The 21734-nt window shown below is 40.5% G+C and overlaps 1 protein-coding gene across 1 annotated transcript in view; it reads left to right on the top strand.

The window, feature by feature from the left end:
* Window positions 1–21734, top strand: part of GPR158 (G protein-coupled receptor 158) — a 181122-nt gene that overhangs the window by 121910 nt on the left and 37478 nt on the right. The window contains exon 6 of the mRNA XM_018909303.3: window positions 6842–6951. Coding sequence (XP_018764848.3) covers window positions 6842–6951 — 110 coding nt within the window. The remainder of the gene's footprint in view (window positions 1–6841; window positions 6952–21734) is intronic.

The raw sequence follows: 21734 nt of genomic DNA, 5'->3' as shown, positions 1-21734 counted from the left end.
CTTTAAATTGGAGGAAATACATGACAGCATCTTGGAAATCACATGGATGTTTATATTCCTTAAAATAACCTATTCAGGGTGTCTTGTCAATAATTAATTGAGATCTCCCTTATGAACACAGGAAGGAAAAAAAAAGAGGGAAAATAATTGAAGATATATCTGTAAAAATACATTCTAAGTATGCAGTCTTTTGTCAAACCAGAAGGATCTTGAAGGTTCTGTTTGCTTAATCTCCTGTCAAATCTCTCAGGGGGGGTAAATGAGCTCCACTGTAAAATATGTATTCTGTAAAGAACATTAGAGATCTGTTGTTACTGCCTGATGGAGATGAATCCATAGTGTAATAAAACCTAGTGATAGCAGAGCATTCTGATGAATGAAGTTCTAGAGTCTGCCCTTTTGTTTTACACTGGTGCTGGTGGTTATGTGCTTATGCTGGGTCATGGTCTTCCAAAAGGCTTTACAGGCAAGACATGTCTTTGCTGAAACACAGACAGGGGTTTTAATATGTATTAATAGATACTATATGATAGGCAATGAAAGAAACACCAATATCTACAGTTGAAAATATAGTGGGAGGGAAATGAGGATTTCAGTAGGCAGAATTGGACTTTGTGTGGGTGATAAGGAAAAATTTGTGGGTTTTTATGAAGAAACCCAGAAGATCTTACTTAAATGGCTGCAAGGATTTTGCTCATGACATACATCTTATCTGAAATGCTCCCAGAAACAAAGTGCTTCCAATGCTGTGTACTGGGAAATTGATTCAGTTCCAATTCAGAGGCAAGAATAAAACCCACTGAGTAATTACTGTGGTTTTGTGCAGCAAATGTGTGCTTTACAGAGGCATTTGAGCTAATGATCCAGTGCAGCTCTGCTTTAAAATGATGAGATTTGCAAGGATAGCAGGGTTTGATGGCACTGTGTGCTCACAGGCCTATTATAGTAAGATGTAATGTCTTAAAAAGCACACGTGGTTTAAAAAAATGGGATGGAAATGGAAGGAAATGTTCTTCCATAATTAGGCTAAGTATATATTCACTGTTATCATACCTCTAAGATGTTGTGTGTAGCTGCACTGGAAATGTTTGTGGATAGCCCAGGGCTGGGTGAGGAGCTGTGCCTTGGCTAATATTGAAGCAGATGATCTGAGCTGTGAGTCATGTTTCGAGCAGAGGTGCCCGTAGTGCGCACAGGCTCCTGAATGCCTTCATTCATCCCATCTGTTGAGATGGCTCTGTGCCCACAGAGAAGGGGATTGGGCCCTTTCCTAGGAAGTGTGGTGCCAGACTGTTATGAGTTTGGATGGCAAGCTTATCTAACATTGCAAACAGCATCTCTGCTGCAGGAAATCCCTTCTCAGTGTTAGGACTGAGGCATTAATACGTGACTTGATGTACCCCGGAGGATATTTGATGTGTTGGAAGAAACTAGGAGGAAGGCTGCCCATCCCTCAGCAGGGCAGGACACTGAGAGGAAGTGTCTGATGGCTTGTTGCATGGCAGAATTGCCTAGAGACAGCCCTAGACAGCTGTTGCAGTCAGGCAAGGACAGATGGTGTTGGGCAGTGGAACAGATCATATGGATCTCTTCACAGTATCTCCTAAATGCTTGTTAATAGAATTAGCCCAAAAGGCATTATCGTGAATAGCTGTGTCTTGTCCTGCATTGAACTGTGCAGAGTCCTTGAAGAAAATTATGAAGTTCAATTTATAAAGTAGATAGTTTTCCTGTGACGTTCTTTGGTTTACATGAGCACAATTTTAAGATGAATTTGGTTATTTGCAAATGCGAAAAAAAAATACTGCTTTTGCATCACTTTTGTCTGAAGTGGGTGACTTGCACCTCAGATCCATCAGCTCATGATGCTGATACTCAGATTCTAAGCTCTGAATTTCATTTCCATCCATATAACGTGGATAACATCTCTGTCCACAGCACTAGGAACTAGATGATCTTTAAAGGTCCATTCCAACCTAAACCTTAGTATGATTCTACAACCAAGGGCATAAAAAAGAAGAGTTGAAAAATTTTGAACACTTAGGAGTTTTTGGAGTTAAGGTCCTGCTCAATCTTTTCCTGTTTAGTTTTAGGATTTTTAGCACTGGCAATACATGTATTTTTTTAAGCTCTTTGGCTGCTGGTCTGTTGAGACATTATGGTGTTGCTCATTTCTTCTCAACATGAAGTATAGCAATTTGATGATTGTAGAGGAAGATGAGTTTTTGATCTATTTGTGTGACTTCTATGGCTTAAGAATTGAAGTAAAAAGTACTTGTTTTAAATATATTACAAATTTTTTACAGCTGGCTATGAAGTGCTTTGCTTCGTCCTCCTAATAAGATTATTAATTGACACATAGTGAAGCAAATTCCCTAAAATAAATGCTGTAGTGCCTTTCTAGCCAATGGAGATGTGTGCTTGAAGCCTTTAGGCCAGGCTCCTGACCAAGTAGCTGAAGCTGAACTTTCTCAAGGTACTTGGTTTTATCCTCAGGTTATCTGGGGAACTTGCATTAGCAGGCCTGATTTACTAGACCCCCTAAAGCAGTGTAGGAAGAAATTATGTGTTTGATTTAGGCAGACTGAATCCCAGTCACTGCACCTTGGGGAAGTGCACAGTATTAAAGTTTTTGCCTGGATCTGGTGCCAAGGTGAAGGGCAGAATTAACCATCTTTTATTGAGGGCAGTGAAGTTAACCTGAAAGACAAAAGAGCATTTTGCGATGCACAGTTTTGCTCACTATCAATATTATAGGGCTGTAATAAAGGTTTATTTTTAGTCTTTTTTAAGAATCTTTTTAAATGCTGTTTATCTTTTAAGAAGCAATGGCACTGAGCCTATAAATTCATTTATTCCCTTTTTTATTTTTGTGTGGACGAACTCTGTTATGTTTTTGAATGTTCAGTTATTCTGTGTTAGTTCTCTTTGCTCTTTTACTTTCCTACCTGTCCCAATAAGAAAAATTTGCTGTAATGTGTGAGATGCTTTTATTGACTTCAGCTGTTGTCTTTAGAGAGAGTGTGTGTGTGTGTCTGTTCATCATGTCAGATGAATAACTGAGCTGGCTGATCGCTGTGTCAGCAGGCTAAGTCCCTCTTCCATGTCCGTAATTCCCCAGCTCTAAACACACTTGACAGTTAGCTGGTGACCTTAGGAAGTCTTTTCATCTCTGACTCCACAAGTGGTAGCGTGACTACTGGAGCAATGTTTTGGCAAGGATAGTAATAGCTTAAACCACACTGAGTTTAAAAGCAAACATCTAAACGCATTTGTCCAAATGACAAAGACGAGTCACAGTTCAGGAAGTCTCACGCACAGCTGCAGTAACTGGGACATGAGCAGCCACTGTTTGCCTTATCTTCTTCTGGTTTCCAAATAATTTTCTCCAAATCACTTTGTTTAAGTAGTAGAAACTGATGTCTACTATTTAAGTGGATGCCAGGAGCTGGCAAAACTGAGGATAGTGCATTTCTTTATGTACAGTAAAGATGTTTTAGTCTATCCATCAGCAAAACCTCCCAGCATTTTTAAGAAGATCATGGTCTATTGCATCATAAATGCAAAAAGAGAAAATGAAATATTGTCAGATTTTTTGGTGGGCAGGGTAGTCTCTTAGAACTGAGGGATTCCCTTGTTCTGCTGAGAGCAGCCTGGATATGTGGGTGAATCTGGTGCTCATCCTAAGCTCCTCACTTGCAGCTCAGCAACCTTTTGCTGCACATTTGTCATTTGAAGAAGACTTGGCTCTAGGGATAACAGAAGGGAATGGGGGTTTTGATAAGGTAGAAGAGGCTGATACAAAACAAACCGAAGACTTCTCTGTGTTATGTTCCTCCTTTTTTGGTTTCGTTTGGTTTTGTTGCTGGGTTTTTTTGTTTTTTGGGTTTTGGGTTTTTTGGTTGGTTGGTTAGTTGTTTTTTAGTTTATTTTGTTGGGGGTTTTTTTCTGGGTTTTTTGTTTGTTTGTTTGTTTTTTCTAGGGAGAGTGAGGGTTGGAGTGCAGCAGTCATACTTTGGACCAGGTTCTTTGCAAGAATTGTATTTCACTTGCATTGAAAAAATGAGCAAAGCTTCCAAGGCAGTGTTTCTGTAGCCCATTTGCTCCAATCCATTAAAGATTTTTCCTTTTAAAAATTGCCCCTCTAAAATTCATAGTGCTTATAAGAGACACAATTCTGACAAGAGCTTGGAGAGGGAAGTCACCTGAACATCCTGGTGAGCCCTGATAGGAATGGGAATGACATATGCTTAGAATAGCCTTCTGCAATGCCTAAGAGGAAAGCAGAATGTACATATAGCAATTCTGGCTCTTCAAAGCCTGGGTCCATGACAGACCATGTGCAGGAATAGGTAGAAATGGACACTGGCCTTTGTGAAGGCACTGTTACAATTTTCCATCATATAAACACAGGAAGATCCAAAAGAGACTCAGGCTTGGATGAAGTCTTACTTCTGCAGTATCCTTCACCACTGGGTGAAGGAGCAGTTAAAATGTGTCTGTTTCAAATGAGAAAATGAGAACAATTTTCTCCAACAGAGCCTTGCCTCTGCAGCCTTCACGGTGAGCTGTGACGCCAGCAAACACCAGGCTGCATTTGAAGTGGTGGCTTCTTGGTTGATATCTAGCCAAATGCCTCAGCTGCTCATACAAATGATTCAATGCAAATCAATGAGATTTTCTAGACACATGCAGTTTATGTTTCTACAAGCAGCAGCAATGAAATTGCTGTGTCAGATTGCATGGCAAATAGAGCTGTTGCCCTTGTTCAGGAAATTCTATGCCTGGAGAGTTTTCAAACCTTCCCATTTCAATTATCTGAAAAATTCTGCTTTCAAATCAACTTTGAAATGTTCAGAGTCTCTGTATGCCAGTCTCTTTTTGATGTTGATTTTCTTATTTGGGAGAATCAAAGATGAAACATGGTGTTTTCTAACCCCCAGCAAACCCCAGGAGACAAGTTACTGCTATAGACTTTGCTCAGGTTCTGAACTGTCCTAATCTATATAACTGTATATTAGGATAAGAGGTCATTGCTGCCATTCAGGTCTTTCTGAGAAACTTTTTGCTGGATTCTCTGTTTGCCCAAGCATGGTCATGCATATGTGGATGCATTTTGGTTTTCCAGCTGATTTTCCAACGAGAAAAGCTGCTGCCTTTCCTACATGGAAGGTTTTCAGAATCCCAGAAAATGTCTGCATTGAAGCATGTCAAATCAGGGGAAAGTTTTTCACCCAAAGGATGGTTGGGCAGTGGAACAGGCTCCCCAGGGCAGTGGTCACAGCACTAGCTTGACTGAGTTCCAGAAGCATTTGGACAATATTTCAGGCACATGGTGTTTTTCTTGGGGTGTCCTATGCATCAAGTACTTGGACTTGATGATCTTTGTGGGTCCCTTAGACCTCAGTACATTCTGTGATTCCAATTACAGTGAAAAAAAGCAGATTAAATTTTGCAGCACAGTTTGATTCAGCAAATCATATTTTTAAAAGGAATAGTTTGATTCTGCTGTATAAAAAGCATTCCAGTGAAGCACAGCAGCTTCCTTCTCTCTCAGCCCACATCTGCCATTTTTGCCCCCACTCTTCTAAAGAAGTCTGTGTCACCCAAAGGATGTAGTCCTGGGCTTTTGGCCAATATCCTGAACTTGAATTCCCACGCAGAAGAGCATTTACTTAGGAAAATAATATGTGGCAGCCAGTAGGCACAATACTATCTCTGCTGCCAGAATGTACTGACTGTAAATGAAGCTGTGACAGATGGCCTGAAATGTTTCAGTGCTTGCTTTCTCTAGACCAGGATTACCTAATTAATTTTTACTATGGTGCATTGGGTTCTTTTACCAGGTTCTGGTTGGAGGCATTGAATGCATGGGATCTAAGTTAGCTGGACTAAGCAGGGTCTTCATGTGGGATAGGGGCAGTTTTCCAACAAATCCCTGGGACAGCAGGCTCCTGGTGGGACCAATGAGTGAGAAGAAACCCTCAGGATACCAGGGACAACGTCTGCTGGAATGAGAAGAAATGGACTCCTGATTCAGATTGTGACTGAGTTTACTGAGCAGCCCTGTTTTAAAGCAGAGTAGTATTTTATTTGATAGTGAAGCTTCTATCTGCACTATACCTACAGAAGTAGCTTTCTTTTGCTGCTTATGGAGTGTTGTTGTGCATGGTCCTTGGTAGACAGGGCAAAAGGCTGGTAGGACATATTTTTATTGTGGCTAGAGAAATGCATTGGCAAGCAAAAGGGTAATTTTCCTTAAGAAAGTGGTGATGCATAGGGAGATTTGATGTAGCTTAGGTGAAATACATTGGGAAGAAAGAGTTACATGTGTCATTAAATATTTCATATTTTGGACAGAAAGAGGCCAGTGCAATCATTTTTAGTTTGGCAGAGAAAAATGAGCAGCTATCATTTTGCTGGGTTTATTAGGAGTGACTTTGAAGTGTAACCTAGTAAATACAGACTATCAGTCCAGAATTAAAACAGCTGCATATTACTTTAATTGCTCAAGAAAAAAGCCCTTTTCTGTTCTAGCCTCCCCTCTGGGTACATGTTTTCACTCAGTTAAGAAAAGTCAGTGAAATTGCATTTAAAAGTGTTGTCACTTCACAGTCTGTCACAGGGCTTTTGCCAGCTCCCTTCAAAAAGGAGTTGGTGCCCAGAACTGTGCCAGCTGGTTGATCTGATCATCCCAGTGCTTTACTAGAAAATCTAAATATACGGCAGTACGAGCTGAAATGTGTCTGCTGTCCTGTTTTGCAACTATTCTGCATGTGAATGAAGAACTACTTTCTCATGAAAGCAGTACTGAAGCTCTCTCTATCTTTCTGTTCTATAGGTTGTCATTTTGTATTTTGAGCCAAGTATATTTCGCTGTGTGCTCCTAAGATGGGTTCGTCTTCTGGGCTTTGCTACTGTTTATGGAACTGTGACACTCAAGCTGCACAGGTATTTCACATATTAATTTCCATCTCTGTGGGAGTATGTGCAATCTGTGTGGGTGCTTAGATGGAAGAGCTGCAAATATTATCATAAACAAGTGCCATTTCTGATTTTAAACCCACTGTGTATTTCTCCTCAATTTTCCTGCTCAAATTATATACTTCTAATCTGAGTTGAGAGCAATGAATGCTGACAGGATTTGATGAAAAATATATATACATTAACTGTTAAATTGTGCAAGAACCCCTTTTCACAGGAGGTGAACGTGTTTTCCTTGAATATAAAAAATACAGAAATATTCATAGAATGTTCAAAAGTTTCCCTATGAAGTGTCCATAGAGAGATGCTTTTGGAGTGTTTAGACACAGCAGTGGTGAGTAAAGCAGACTACAGTGTGTGCACTTACTGTGTTTTCTTATGGCTCTTATGTCCAGGGCTGTTTTCTTCAGGCAATCATAGCAGTCAAGCTACACATAAACATCAGTACATGTAAGCAAAAATATGAGGCAGATTCTGGGTTCCATGGGGTTGGCAGTGCATTCACATGTGACTCAAAGATTTAAGTTTTAGAGGCCCAACTTAAATTCCCACTTCAACAGTCCACTTAAAAATTGAAGCTTTTTCTGTGTATGCTGGGTAAAATCCCTCTTTGAACTTTAATGAGAAAAATTACTGATACATTCTGTAAGTACCTTATTCAAGCAAAGAGATAAGCAGTATATTGATACTTGAACATATTGGATGGAGTATGGCCACTTATCTTTTTATCTTAGTTTCATTACTGTGTTGACATGTTAGATAGAGGAGGCTTGATATTATGCTCAAAACTGAATGGGAACTAAAAATATCTTGTGTTTCACAATGCATTATTGACTTGTCACATATTATGTGGAAACCCCTGTTTTCCCATTAAAACAGAGCTCCTTGCAGCTCCCTTTAATTTGTGTGCCTGGTTACAAGTGTACACTTAGGCAAGCAAACTGTAATTGTAAAATGCTGTGTCTGGTCTCATCTTTGCATTGAAAATGACCAAGAAAATCCCACACCCCCATAGTATTTTCTGGGATGAACAATTTCTGATGAAAAATGTGAAACAAGTAGAGCAGTAGAGAAGAGAGGGAGCTGGTGACTTTGCTTGGATGCTTTGTTATCTATAGCTCAGACAGATAAAAAGCCTGAGACTGTGGGTGGCTCATGTTGTCATTGCAGTTCTGCTATCCTAACAGGTTCTTTATATGATTGTACATGATGTGAGGAAGGAGCTATCCTGACAGGACAGTTGATCTTCCATTCATATTAAGTGAAGATAGGCTGCAAAATTGGGCAGAAAGTCTTCTGCTTTGCCCGTTCAGCTGTTTGGTGTTACCTGGCACCTGTGCTGACAGGGTCAGCAAACGAGACAAAATTGAATGAGAAGCCAAGAATGCACTACATCCTCATCCTTGATCATCACAAAGCAAGGAGGGATAGCAGCAGACTGGACTTTATCAGCAGGACAGTAGCCTGAAGGCTGAGGGAAGTGATAATTCTCCTTTACTCAGACAATATCTGCAACGATGTGTCCAGATGTCTGCAAACTTAGATGAGTTCAGTGAAAGGCCATCAAAATGGTCAGGGCTTTGAGCACTGGTCCTGCAAAGAGAGGTTGAGATAGCAGGGCTTGTTCAGCATGAAGAAAATGTAGCATTGGAGGGACCTAACATGAGCTGTCCAACACCTACAGGGAGGTGAGGCCAGGTTCTTTACAGGAGTGTGTAGCAGGAGAACAAAAGGCACTGACAAATTGAAATAGGAGATTTCAACTTCATATTGTCAACACAATATGAATGAATATCAGGGTCAATGTTATATGAGGAAAGCATTTTCAGTGTCTGGTTGATTAAGCAGTGCAGCTGGCTGCTCGTGAGGTTATGAATTTCCATGCTTGGAGGTTTTCAAGACCCAATTAGATAAAGCACTGAGCAACCTGGTCTTTTGAATAATTCTGCATTTCTTTGTGTAACACAAAGAGGGAAAAACCCTATTTAATGTGTTAATCTAGAATTACTTTGTCTGGGAGTCTATCTTTTGTTTTCTACCCAGATATCCTGGCCAGTCCTTTCCTACATTAGTCATATTGTGGTCTTTTTTGGTTTTGAATATCTCAGTTCCAGAGTGTGCCTTGCAAAAGACTGAGTCGAGTTAGATATAATTTTATTATACACATGCACAGCAGTTATGCTGTTGGGAATGATGTGATGTTAATAGAAATTTGGAGAAAATTTTGGCAGATCTAGTTCAATCCACAGCTCTTACAAGGCTGAGGAATGGCTTATTACAGACAGCACAGATACTCCTGACAAGGTTCCCTCCTGCAGCTCGGCTGTGTCCTGCCTGGGGGAAGAACCAATTGCCAGAAAGGAACTTGTGATTTTTCTGAGTTAAATGGGAAAACCAATATTGTGGAAAGGTAGCTGTTAATGATTGTGAGAAAGTCTAATGCTATAGCTCTCAACAAATGAGATGCTTTGAGAAACACTGGAGTGTGAAGGTTAACCAAAGCCAGGTAGGAGTCACTGGACACGCCTGGGGGTTTTGTAGCTTTTTAAATTTTCCTGTAGCTCCTCACTTCCTAGGGAGGTCTCAGAAGTTCTGTTAGGGTCAAGCATCAAAGGGAAATCAGAAAAGAAGTCAAAAGCAGATGCTTAAGGAAGAGTAAAAGAACAGAAAAGTCATGTACTGATTCATTCTTTGAACACCTGTCACAGCCAATTTCTACAGTGCCTCATCCTTAATTGCCTCTTTCTTATTCACTGTGCATTTCTTAAATAACGAGCTGATGTTTGTGGGGGTGGAAGGATAGGAGCTTAATTTAAGAAATCTAGCTGAAGAGCTATGAACTTAAAATACAATACTTTCCTTAACAATGAATTTTTCAAAATTATTCTCTCAAGAAATAATAATGTTTCAAATTTAACCTTTTGGGTTCAAAGGAGCTGATGTTGCACCTTTCTGTAACTGAAGACTCTCTGTGTCCTCTTTCAAGCCCTGTGTTTTATGAACAGGTTATCTCACTATTTTTAATATTTTGTGAACTTCTGTCACCTTCGTGTCAGGATTAATACAGAATCCTTAATTCTGGACTAAAGCCTAAGAATGAAACAAAGTAACATACATATAGACAAATGTATGCACTTGTGTGTGTATACATAGGTTAGCTTTCAGATATTTTAGGAAAAGGAAACACAGGAATGGGGTCTCTAGTTTATGGGAATCTCCATTTCTGTTATTAGTAAGAGAAAAAAAGGAGAGTGGGAAAGTGAGGAGAATGAGGAAGTATAGGGAAGGTGATGTTTCAGGTATGAGAAACATGACAATGACATAATCCTCACTTTTTTGTAGCAGTGATGGTGGGATGGGAGTGCTAGTGGGAGAACAAGATGTTAACACTATGATGTAATTCTGCATTTCATCTACATGCTGTGCTAAGATTATATTACTGTGCTTTGCCATCTGGTACAGCTGGAGCAAGTAGTGGACCTTCCTACAGGTTTTGGAGGTGGTAAAGAAAGGAGCAGAAAAGCAGTGTGGGTAGTGTGCAGGTGTTTAGAGGCATGTTTTAGTTGGGGACATGGATTAGTGACTCCTTTGGCAGTGTTAGATTTATGGTTGGACTTGATGATCTTAAGGGTCTTTTCCAGTGTAAAGAATTCAATGATTCAGTGGATCTCTGGGTTGTGGTTCAGTATCTTACTGAAGAGGAGACTCATGCCAGCAGAGAACCCAAAGAAGACGTCAGTTTGTTTCCTGAAGCATCCATGGTGAGGATGTGGTGTCCTGTTCCAGCCAGGACAGGGTTAAAGTTAGCATCAGCCAGGAGAGGCACAGCCAGGACCCCGGGGTTATTGGATATTGCCTCACTCCATGTGCAGGGGGAACAGAGGGTGGAGGGTGGCACAAGGGGACCTCCCCTGTGAATCGAGGGCCTAATTTGTACACTTTGGTTTTGGTATTGCTTGTTGTTACTGTTTCTTCTCTTATTTCATTGCTGTTTTGCTGAATCTCTCTTATCCTGTGATCTTTGCCTTTTTGTGCTTTCACTTCTTCTCTTCATCCTGCCACAGGGGGAGGTGGGGGGAAGTGAGCAAGCGGCGTGTGGTCTGGAGTTTTACAGTGGGAGCACTAAATTTGGGAATGCCATTCCTAGCCACAACACATGGCATGTATGACCTCCCTCAGGTCAGCTAGGGCTGGGAAAGGGGATAGAGATGACCTTGTCGAAAAGTGTCTGGTGGGAATGTGGTGCAGAAAGGGACAGAAGGGACCTTGGCAGTTGGAACCTGTATGGCTGGATTGTTGCATGGCCAAAACTTCACAGGTCATAGGGCCAGTAGGTGACACTTCCACAGTGCCAATATGACACTACCCAGTGGTTCCATGAAGTGTGACACTACGGATGAAGCACTACAGAGAGAAGTTTTGTCTGGCAGAATGTTTACTGTGTAATTCGTCTTAAATTGGTCAGCAAAGTGAGATTAGCATGGTCAGTAGTGTTGAAGCAGCCTGATTTTTTGAAGTGAGTCAGGCCCTTGTGGTTTGGTTGATTAGGCACTCAAAAAAAGTAGAGGATTTACTGCCTATTGAATTATCCTTTTTTCTTGTGGAAGGTGAGAGTGAAATGTCTTTAGACAGATGCATTCACTGGATGTGGTCCATAGTGATTTCTGTAGTTGTTGTTATCTCACATGAAACAAAAGGAGGAAAAGTTGTTTTTAAGGCAGATGTTACTGTTGCAGAAATGGAGTGTACAGAATGCTGGTCTGATACTGCCTTGTTGAATTGCCATTGCTTGGGTTTTTACTGCTTTCACTTGACTTACAGGATTTCAGTCCATTTGCAATACAGGAAAAGGAGTGGTTTGGTCAAGCTGTAAAGGTTTTTGCACTGTAGGGGCTTCCTATAACTATTCTAACCATTTGTCTGTCTCTGTCCTAGAAGTGGCATATTTTGGCACCTGATGTTGTATGAAATGAGTCCTATAAAGCTTTTTGAAAAACAGTTTTGGGGCAGAAAACAGACCTTATGCATGCTCCTACAGAGCAGAGGCTGAAACCCACAGCACCAGCAGGTCCTTTGCCTGGTCTGCCCTGGGTGGTCAGTGGACACACTGTGCCTCAGGCCTGGCTGCTGGAGAAATAGCAGAGAAATGAGGATTTTAGGGGCTGGGTGCAGAGTGAAAGACTGGGTGTTGCAGGTTAGGGAGGGAAGAAGCTGGACTTGCTGAAAAAGTGTCTGCTTGTACAGCAGGAGTTCATAAGGAATGAAGTTTCACTAATTAGACCAGTCATGGAAAAATCTGTTTTCTTGTTAGCATGCCTTAACCTAATTAATTAATTTCATGAGTATAATTCATGCCTCATGTCTGCTGCAAACCTTTGCTACTTTGTTTACTTGCTTTTATGGTATACAACAAAACAGGGCTTTAGACAGTAAACTCCATATAGCATTCTTGCATGATGCACATTCAAGATGAAATTCTTATTGTGGCAGTTCTTTTAGATTAAATGAGTCATACTGTTGTGCTGTGTTTTTTCTCAATAAAACCGACATTATTAAAATCTTATTTCCCTCTTTTGTATCCCTGCCATTCTCAAGCAATAACTAGCCTTAACTACATAGTGTAATGGTTCAGTTTCATATTTCTGAGTAAAATACCCACTTTCTTATTTATAAACTAGGAAAATGTAGCACAACTGGTAAAAAACACAATGCAGAATTAATCTTGATGGAGCACCATGTATAAGTGGGACTAATAAACATTATCTTAAAGCAAGAAAATCATCAGCATAAAATGTGTTTGAGATTAATAGGGCACTGGGATCCTGGAAAATATTCTCATCCATATTCCTATTAATATTTAATTTGTATAAATTGTTGTAGATACAGCTGTACAATTCCGTGGGCTGCTGTTTTAATCACCTTAATGTAGCAAACATTCTGCTATATCATAGCAGACTGAGTTTGGCTAGGAAGGTTCAAAGAGAAGGTAAAGAAATTAATCTGGTGTTTTAATATTCAACTACACTGTTATCATGTAGGAAAAAACCAGCAGTGTGGTGGAAGGCACTTTGTAATGATCCACAGGTATCACAAGACCTCTCAGATGTCTTTTGATTTCATGCAAGAGCACCCTGCAGATACTGTGAGAAAGGACTGGTTTTGCACATCAGGTTAACATGATAGCAGAAGGGCTTCAGAGCTGGAACTGGAATCCGTCCTTTCCAAGGATATCCAAGTCCAGGACCTCCCTCAGGTAGCAAACCTTTGTGCTGTGAGGCAATACCTACCAGGTAGAAGTGCATTTGTGCTTGCATTTGCAATGCCAGTAATAATAACTCTGCAGACTGGTTTTTCTCATTACGTGGGAAGGATGGAATTGATCAGTGGAACAAGGACTCTCTGCTGGGTGGGATGATTGCATAGAAGAAAACCCAGGCATTACACTGCAATACTGGAGTTATAGCTATTTGTGGAGGAGCGGGATGAGGGCGTGAGGGATGTGACTCAGACAGGCTGATCACAGTGGAAGCAGAGATTTGCAGATCACATCCACTGATTGTCAGTGAAGAACCATGACTGGAGAGGAGGCTTCTGGTGGGCTACTGTGAAGGATGAAGAGTAAGCCTGATACTATTTAGCATTTTCAGTTGCAATGAACAAGCGAGAACAAAATGATTACTCACAAAATTTGTGGATAATGAGCTTGGTGAAATAGTAAATTCTGTTTTGGAAAGTCTAGTAATGAAAAGTATTTTGTACTAGAATCATAGAATATCTTGCAATGAATGATCCAGCTCTTTAAATGTCCTTGGATGAATCCCATCAGGCCATAGGCTTAGAGCGATCCAGCTAGAACAGCAGACCCTGTAGAAGTTCAGAGTCAGCTGGGAGATTTTTGTTCTCACAGCCTTGGTTCTGCAGCTCAGGGCACTGGGACGACCCTCTTAGCCCATCATTGGTGTTGCAGACAGAGGCAATGAAAGCATTAAACATCTCTGCCATGCCTTTGTCCATGGTGTTATTGTCTTAGTCAAAGAGATGCATCTGAGTGCAGCCAAAAGGCAAATTATAACTAGGAAGTATTTAAAGACAAAAAGTTATTGACAACAGGAGGTTAATCAGTAGGGAATTGATTTTACAACAGGAGACAACATCTTATGAACTCATATGAATGCAGTCAGCATGTCCTGTTCTTGAGACTCATTTTTAAAGGAGGCACACAATAGGTGGTTGTTGTTCAGAAAGTATTTGAGAGCTGAGAAAATTCTTGATACTGTGGAAGCTAATGTGGTTTTTAGATCCACAAGAAGACTGAGAGATGACTTTTTCTGTGGTGTGTAAATGAGCAGGGAGAGGAAAAGTAGTCACAAAGGACTCTTTAATCTATTGGACTGAGGTTTAATCAGATCTGGTAGCTGGAAGCCAGAGCCAGAGAAATTCAAATGAGCAATCTGGCATACATTTTTCTCAGAAGGGTGATTAGCTATCAAAAAATCCAAATAGATTAGAGGTGCAATGAGAAATGTTTTGTGCTGCTTTCAGTTCTAGACTGATTCCTCTCTTGGAACATTCTGTAGTTAAGTACTACTACAAATGGCAGGACTTTCAGTAGAAAAATGTAATGGTCTGTGTTATACAACTGATCAAACTGTATAATTTAGTAGTTAGTCCAATACTTGGCCATTATTTTACAAACATGCAATAAAAACTATATTTAACCATTCTTTCTAGTATGGATCTATTAGGATATGAAGCATATATATAGACTGAAATGACAGATAGTGGTACTGTTGGAGTATAAAAGCTGCTTTGACATTCATTATTCCTGATCACTTATTCTAATGTAGATCTTAAGTACTGGGGAAAGCACTCCCTGGACCAAATATTCTCACATATTGGTTGCTCTTTTCTGGATTTCTATGGAGGCAAAAAATTGCCATTATGTTCTTGAAGAATTGAGTATCTGATCAATGGTAACCAACCACTGGTGACATAAAATGCTGTGTTCCTCTCCTGTAACATGCACAGGAGTAAAGCTCATTTAGCATTGTACTGCTCTGCACATTGGTGAGTTATTTTCATGGATGCTTTTCTGGAAGAGGCACAAGATACCCTAAAAATTTTACATGCAATATATCAGATTCATGATCTGAGCTGGAAAGACCAAGATAATGTTGACTTGATTGCTTGAATGGTCCTGTAGAAAGTTTCAGTATTAATTCAGTTGTAAGTATTAAGCTATTCATTTTAGAACTAATCTGTAACATTTTCACTCAATATTCACTACCACAAAAAATTATTAAAAACTAAAACAGTTTTTCTGCTCTAGAGTATTACAGCACAGGACAAGTTTTGGATGTTCTTGAATCCTGCTTCCTTCCTGTGCACACTGTGAGCCTCTGCTCATACTTGCATTTACTGTATATGGTTCAAGCTGGAGCCTCTGTTTCTGGCAAATCTAAAAATCCTAGCTGTAATGATCAGTGCAAAATTTTGAGTGCCTGTTTCCAGTGTGTGAATTAAGTTATCTGTGAGTTCTAATGCTGAGCTCCATTGCTCAGGGGTCTCTGAGTCTCTTCCCAGCCATCAGCAGTGCTGTGCTCTGGTGGTTCAGGGCAGCACAGCTTTCCTGGTGGAGCCATGTTCTGCTCTTGGCTCTGCTACAGCAATGTCTGTTCCTCTTCTGAGATCTTCTTGAGCAAAAAAATCCTTCTCCCCCTTGCTGGGCTTCTGGGGAGATGCTACCTGTTCCTCCCAGGTGTGCCTAGGGGAGGTTACAATTTTGTGTGAGTGCAGGGCTGCTGGGGGGAGGTCCCTGCTCTCAGCAGGCTGTGCCTCAAGCACTGGCTTGCACAGAGCTGCTGGGAAGTGGCAGCCACAGATCTTACTAAGCTTTTTGTTTCTCCTTGCCTGCCTTTATACACAACCATTAAACCTCTCTGACTGGTATCAGTCCTCACCAGTGCACCTTTCTTTTTTCACCATTCTGTTCTAAAAAATGTCAGGCATTGGCAACCTGGGATTCACTGGTTCTGCCTTGTTGCTGTGTGTGGATCAGGGCCTTTGGCATAGATGTTTTCCAGCATTTCTTTGATATTATTTTCTACTGTTCACATGTGAATAATGCAAATAGGCATTACATGTCTGAAATCATACTTTAATTCAAACTACATAAATTCATGGCCTCTAAACAAAGAGGAATGTCAGAAGGTATTGTGGCAATTTCACCAGGGCTAGTAACAAGAAAGTTGATGTGTGTAAGCATGTATGGTAGTGTTGTCTCACTAAAACAAAACTAAAAATCTATGAACTGTTTAGTTCCAGATCTTACAATCAACTTTGTTAGCACATTTTTGCAGATCTTCTGTTCTTCTCCTTGACTTGCTTTTCTAGTTTTTGCATGTGACAAGCTTTTAGAACTTTGTTCATGCTACTATTTTGTGAAGTTATGTTTTAAAACCTGATATATTAAATGATTTTCCTTAAACCATGTATTTTCCAGTTCCCCTATGGTTTCCTTCAGTCTGTAAATGATCATCATATATTCCTGAGATATTTCTCTAGCACCTCAGAAATCACTCTCTTGTTGGCTTTGAACAACACTCCATATAGTGCTGAGAGGCTTGAAACTGATAAAAGAGCTGGAATTACTCTGTCCCAGCCATCCCTTAGTAAAAGCCTTAATTGCTTTATGCAGGATCTTGCCTCAGCAAGAAGTCTGCCTGCTATCTTAGACTGGACAGACTTTTTTTTCCTAAATCGGATTAACATAATCCAGCTCTGGACTTTGCTCCTCTGTACTTTTTCAAATGCTTTGGAGAATGTGGCTGCAATGACCAAATCTCAATTCTAAGTTCCTGTTCAATTTGCAAATGATACTTTGCTAGTTGAGAAAATGTCCTGTGTGTTGCTCTGGGATCCTTGTAGGGGGTGATTGTCAAACGTGTGTTAACGTAGCAATTGATGGCTTCTGGTGAGTGTCAGCTACCTTTGGCCTGTGAGGAGCACAAGCCCATTTTTGTTGATTGGTAAACCAACCATGACACTGTTGCACCAGGGAAAAGAGTCATTGACTGGTTTGCCATGTATGAATATATGAAAATGAAGGAGTTTGCCAGAACATAGGCTAAGTAATGTCCAGTTTTGTCTCTGACTCAGTCTCTTGTAATGAAATTTTGTCAGTGCATATCCTCAGAAATACTGGCTGGTGTCACTTTATTTGCTTCCTAAGATGTTGCCTCAGGTCTGGAAGCCCAATCCACAAACTCCTCCTCCTTTTTTTTGCATTCTTTATTGAGATTTGCACTCCCGTGTGCTGCCCAGCTGCACCATCAGCACCACAGATGTGAGCAAGGCACAAAATCCGTGCTGACCATTCTCTGTGTTTCCATGCTCTTTTTAATTTGGTTGGCAGACATGATGGTGATGCCCACTGATTACATATACTCGTCTTTGAACTTTGTTTCTGTGCTTGCTGTTGCTCTCATGTGGCATTCTGGTATTTGTTTATCTTTGCTCAGAACTCTTGGGTCTCATCAGAGATTCTCAGGATCTTGGACAGCTGTTATAACTGCTCTAGAGTTCTTCCTGAATGGTTTTTGTGCTAACAAATGGCTTTTATGTTTCTGGCTGAAAATTTTGGTTTGTCAAAGATAAACTGTCTTGCCCAAAGGAGAATGTGAGTATGTGCATAGAAGCTTGGGGCAGGTCTACCCAAACAAATGCTATTACTTGATTTTTTTCCACAAGGTGCAACATTGTGTGGGTGCCTAAAAGCCATAGAAACCTGCAGCAGTGTGCCAGACATAGAATCACAGAATCATTTAGGTTGAAAAATACCTTTAAGATCATCGAGACCAACCATAAACTTAACAGTGACAGGATCACCACTAAACTATGTTCCTGTGTGCCACACTGACACATCTTTTAAATACCTCCCAGGTGGGTGACTCAACCACTTCCCTGGGCAGCCTGTTTCAATGCCTGACAATCCTTTCCAGGAAGATTTTTTCCTAATATTTAATCTAAACCTCCTTAGGCACAACTTGAGGCCAAACTGAAGAAAAAGCCTAACTCTTAACAAATAGCCGAGGTGTGCATCTCACTCACGTAGGGATGGTGCTTCCAGTCCTGATACTTGGTGAGCTTTTCTGCTAATACAGCATTTCTGTGCCATACCCATAATGTCTCTTGAAGATGAGAGTATTGCACAGTTGCCTTAGCCCTGGCCTAGTCCATGTCCTCCAGGCTTTCCCTTGTTAAGGCACCCAAATATTTCTTTCAAATTCATATTTGTATTTAGCCTTACAGAGGCCAGGTTGCACATTTAGCTGTCTTTATTTCCCTTCTGAAGAATCAGAACTACCCACTTCCTTGCTTGTTTGTCAGATCACCAAGTGATTTTCTCCATTTAAGCTGTTGCTCTGTGGCAAGCAGCATAAATCACCATAAAACTGTAGGTCATTTGGACTCTTTGAATGTGCTGTGTTCTGCCAGGATGTTTCTCAGTTCTTTGTTCCTTGCCTCTCCAAAGATGAGCAAGACCAAGAATGAGGCCTGCTATTATCCTCTGAACTCATACATATTTTTGTTGGCAAAAGCTATAAACAGAGTAATATCCAATTATCTATTTATCTTTATGTATATTTAACTTGCCAGCTTACAGGATGTTTGATCACTAATTAACTCTGAAACTACACTTATTTTACAGTAGCTGTGCATTTACTTTGAGAACTAGGCATTATTTCAGCTACCATTTTGACTCGTGAGCCCTAGATCACCTTAAGCTTAATCTTATGATACTTCCTTGGTTCATTCATCACTCCTGTGGAGCCAGCAGCATTGCTGGTTTAGACCTGTGCTGAGTGTAAGAGCAGGCAGGCTTGTGTCACTCCTCAGTCTTTCTTCAAACAGGCACAGCTCTAGGTAAGGCATCTTTTCCTTGTAACACTATCACTGGTGTTTGAAGAATATGAATGTCTTGTATAGCACCATCAGGTTCAGTGCAGTTTTATTGCAGATTTTTTCACATGCCTTTTTGCCCCACAGGTCTTCTGATCCCAAGCTCTGTTTGGGTAATTTCATTGCTAGACAAATTCTAGTGGCTGTTTGAAGGGCTGATTCTGGGATCCCAGTAATTCCTTTCTGAGTTTTTTTTTAATAGGATGTCAGCCACAACCAGGTCTGTTGCTCAGTTTCTCCACCTCAAATGACAATGACCTTTCTCACAGGTGCATTACAAACTGCTCCCTCCTTCTTTGGGCTATCTGTTTGAAATACCACTCTGTGAAGGAAGTCCTGCACTTTGAAATGTCAGTGCAGCAGTTCCTTAGCTGGCTGCCACTGTCTGTGCCTGCTGCCCACACCTCAGTGCTCCTGCTTGCACATGCACAGCTTGCCTGGGTGTAACTCCAGGCACTGGCAAGCACTTCAGCTGCTGCTTGACCTGGGAAGGGTGGATTGACCACAGAGAACTGAGAGTTGTTTGCATTTCATTTGTTTTCCTTCTGCAGTGTTCAGAAATCATGCAGAGCCAAAGTCTGCTTTCCCCAGTGGGCACAATCCAGTGTTGTGTGGCAGGAGGAGCACAGCCACCAGCTGCAGCAGCTCCCTGCCACACCTTCCTAAAGATGCAGATCCCCTCAGGTGACTAACAGCTTCTTGAGCAGAGTACAGGGCAGCCAGAATGTCCTGTCTGTGACATCTGCAGTCCAGCCAGACTGCACAGACCTTCTGAGCAGAACCAAACAAAAAAAAACAACCCAAAGCCCTTGAGACTTCAGCTGTGAGGCTTTTTTGTAAGGAAAAAAGGTAACATTTATAAATCAAGTCAGTGAACAGTATAGTTGTTTTCTGCACCTTTTTACTAGAAGTGCAATGACAGTGACATAGTAAAGTCACTGACAAAGGTCATTCTGCAAATCCAAACAATACTATTTATCCCAAATCCCAGAAGGGTGGGCTCATCAGTTTTTGGAATAAATACAAGACTGACAAGAACAGCAAAACTGAGTACCCTGGAAGATATTGGAAATCAAGAGACAGGTTTTGTAGCTGTCCTCTCAGAATGCAGTGAGCACTGAAGCTTTCAGCTGTTTCCCAGGCTTGCAGCTGGATCAGCCCTGGCAGGCTCGGGTGGGTGAAGAGCTGGCAGCACACCCTGCCCTGGACACCCTCAGGTCTGTCATCATGCATCATCAGCATGAAAAGTCAGAGGCATCAATGTCATTGCAAGACTTATCAGATAGAATTCAGAAACCAAATTATGTATCAAGACTATTTTCAGTGAAAATAAAGTGTGTGTTCTGTTCCTTTTTGTCTTCATGCTCAGTTAGACCAGGCTTATTTGTTTTATTTTCATCTTCATGCTACATGAAACACCACATTTAAGCTGTTTGTTATATTCAAGTGTCCAAATCTCTTTTTTGTGTTGCATGGATGTCACCAAATCTGAATTTGAGTCAATGTCTGACTATTAATTCAAAAGGAGTCTTATTAATTCTCCCCCTTTCCCCCCTGTTTTCTTCCTTGGGTTATTTGTTCTGAAGCAAGGTCATTGCCACTGCATTTCTTAGCACCATTTGATGTCTCTCTAATTGCAATATTTATTTTTAAACAACTACTCTCTAAAAAACAGCTTGGCTATCAACACTTCTAATGTGTATGTGACCACAAAGGGAAGATGGGACTCTGCCCTTATTATCTTTGCAGGTATTATGGAGTTTTAAGCTTATTGCAATTTTCTGCCATTCTGTTCAGCCCATGCTATTGGCAATAGGGTCCCATTACCCTAGATTGCCTGTGTCTGTATTTTTTACATCTTTTACATTTGATTTCAGTGAGAATACAGGAGTGTTTTGTCTATCTCATAGCAATCAACTGTTGCTCTTTTGTCCTGAAAATTGTGGCGTTTAGATTAGCTCTCCTTATTCTTGTTTTTCTTGACAACTAAACCTTCAACTGCAATTTAAATTATAAGTTCTTTCATTATTTTATGGTGAAAACAGAAAACAGCAGTTCATGGAATTCAGCATGTCAGATGATGCTATTTCTTCCTCTGTGAGACGAAACACAGAAGATGAGAGTTAGTGTTTCTTGCAGTTGGCTTTTTTAACTTGAGTATTTTACTGCAGAATAACAAATAAAGAGAATGTTTCATTTATTTATTGAAGTTGTATGTTGCAGGGATGTATATAACCATGCAGAGGAGTCTGAGTAATTTCATTTCCCTCTTCATTAGAATGGGTGACAGTACTGTATAGTAATAAGTTTGAAAATAAAAGTGAAAATGTGTACTTTAGTGGGCTCCTGAGAACATAATTTGTGATGTTTTGTAGAATATTCAGTCAAAGCTCAGAAGAAAATCATAGAACAAGTTATACAAAAGTGCTTCTACTGAGTTTTTAGTACTAATACTGTTCTAAAGCATGTTAAATTTTAAGATTTAAGGTCTGATTAAAAAACTTGTTACAGAAAGCATACCAAGAAAATATAGTTTCTTCTACCTATACACCTGTGTATCAACTGCACAAAGCTTACAGAGTCACAGAAAAGCTGAGGTTGGGAAGGACTTCTGGAGATCCTGGAGTCCAACTCAGAGCCTGCTCAGAGCAGTCTCACTACATCAGAACACTCTGAGCTGTGTGTGATCAGATTCTGAATTTCTCCAAGATTTTTCTTATGTTTACATGGATTTTCCAGGATTTCAGTTTGTGCCCATTGCCTCTTATGTGGACATCGGGCACCACTCA

This window comes from Serinus canaria, chromosome 2, assembly GCF_022539315.1.
Source record: "Serinus canaria isolate serCan28SL12 chromosome 2, serCan2020, whole genome shotgun sequence".
In the NCBI taxonomy this organism is placed as follows: Eukaryota; Metazoa; Chordata; class Aves; order Passeriformes; family Fringillidae; genus Serinus; species Serinus canaria.
Note: the sequence above shows the minus strand (reverse complement) of the source record. Positions and strands in the feature narration are given on the sequence as shown.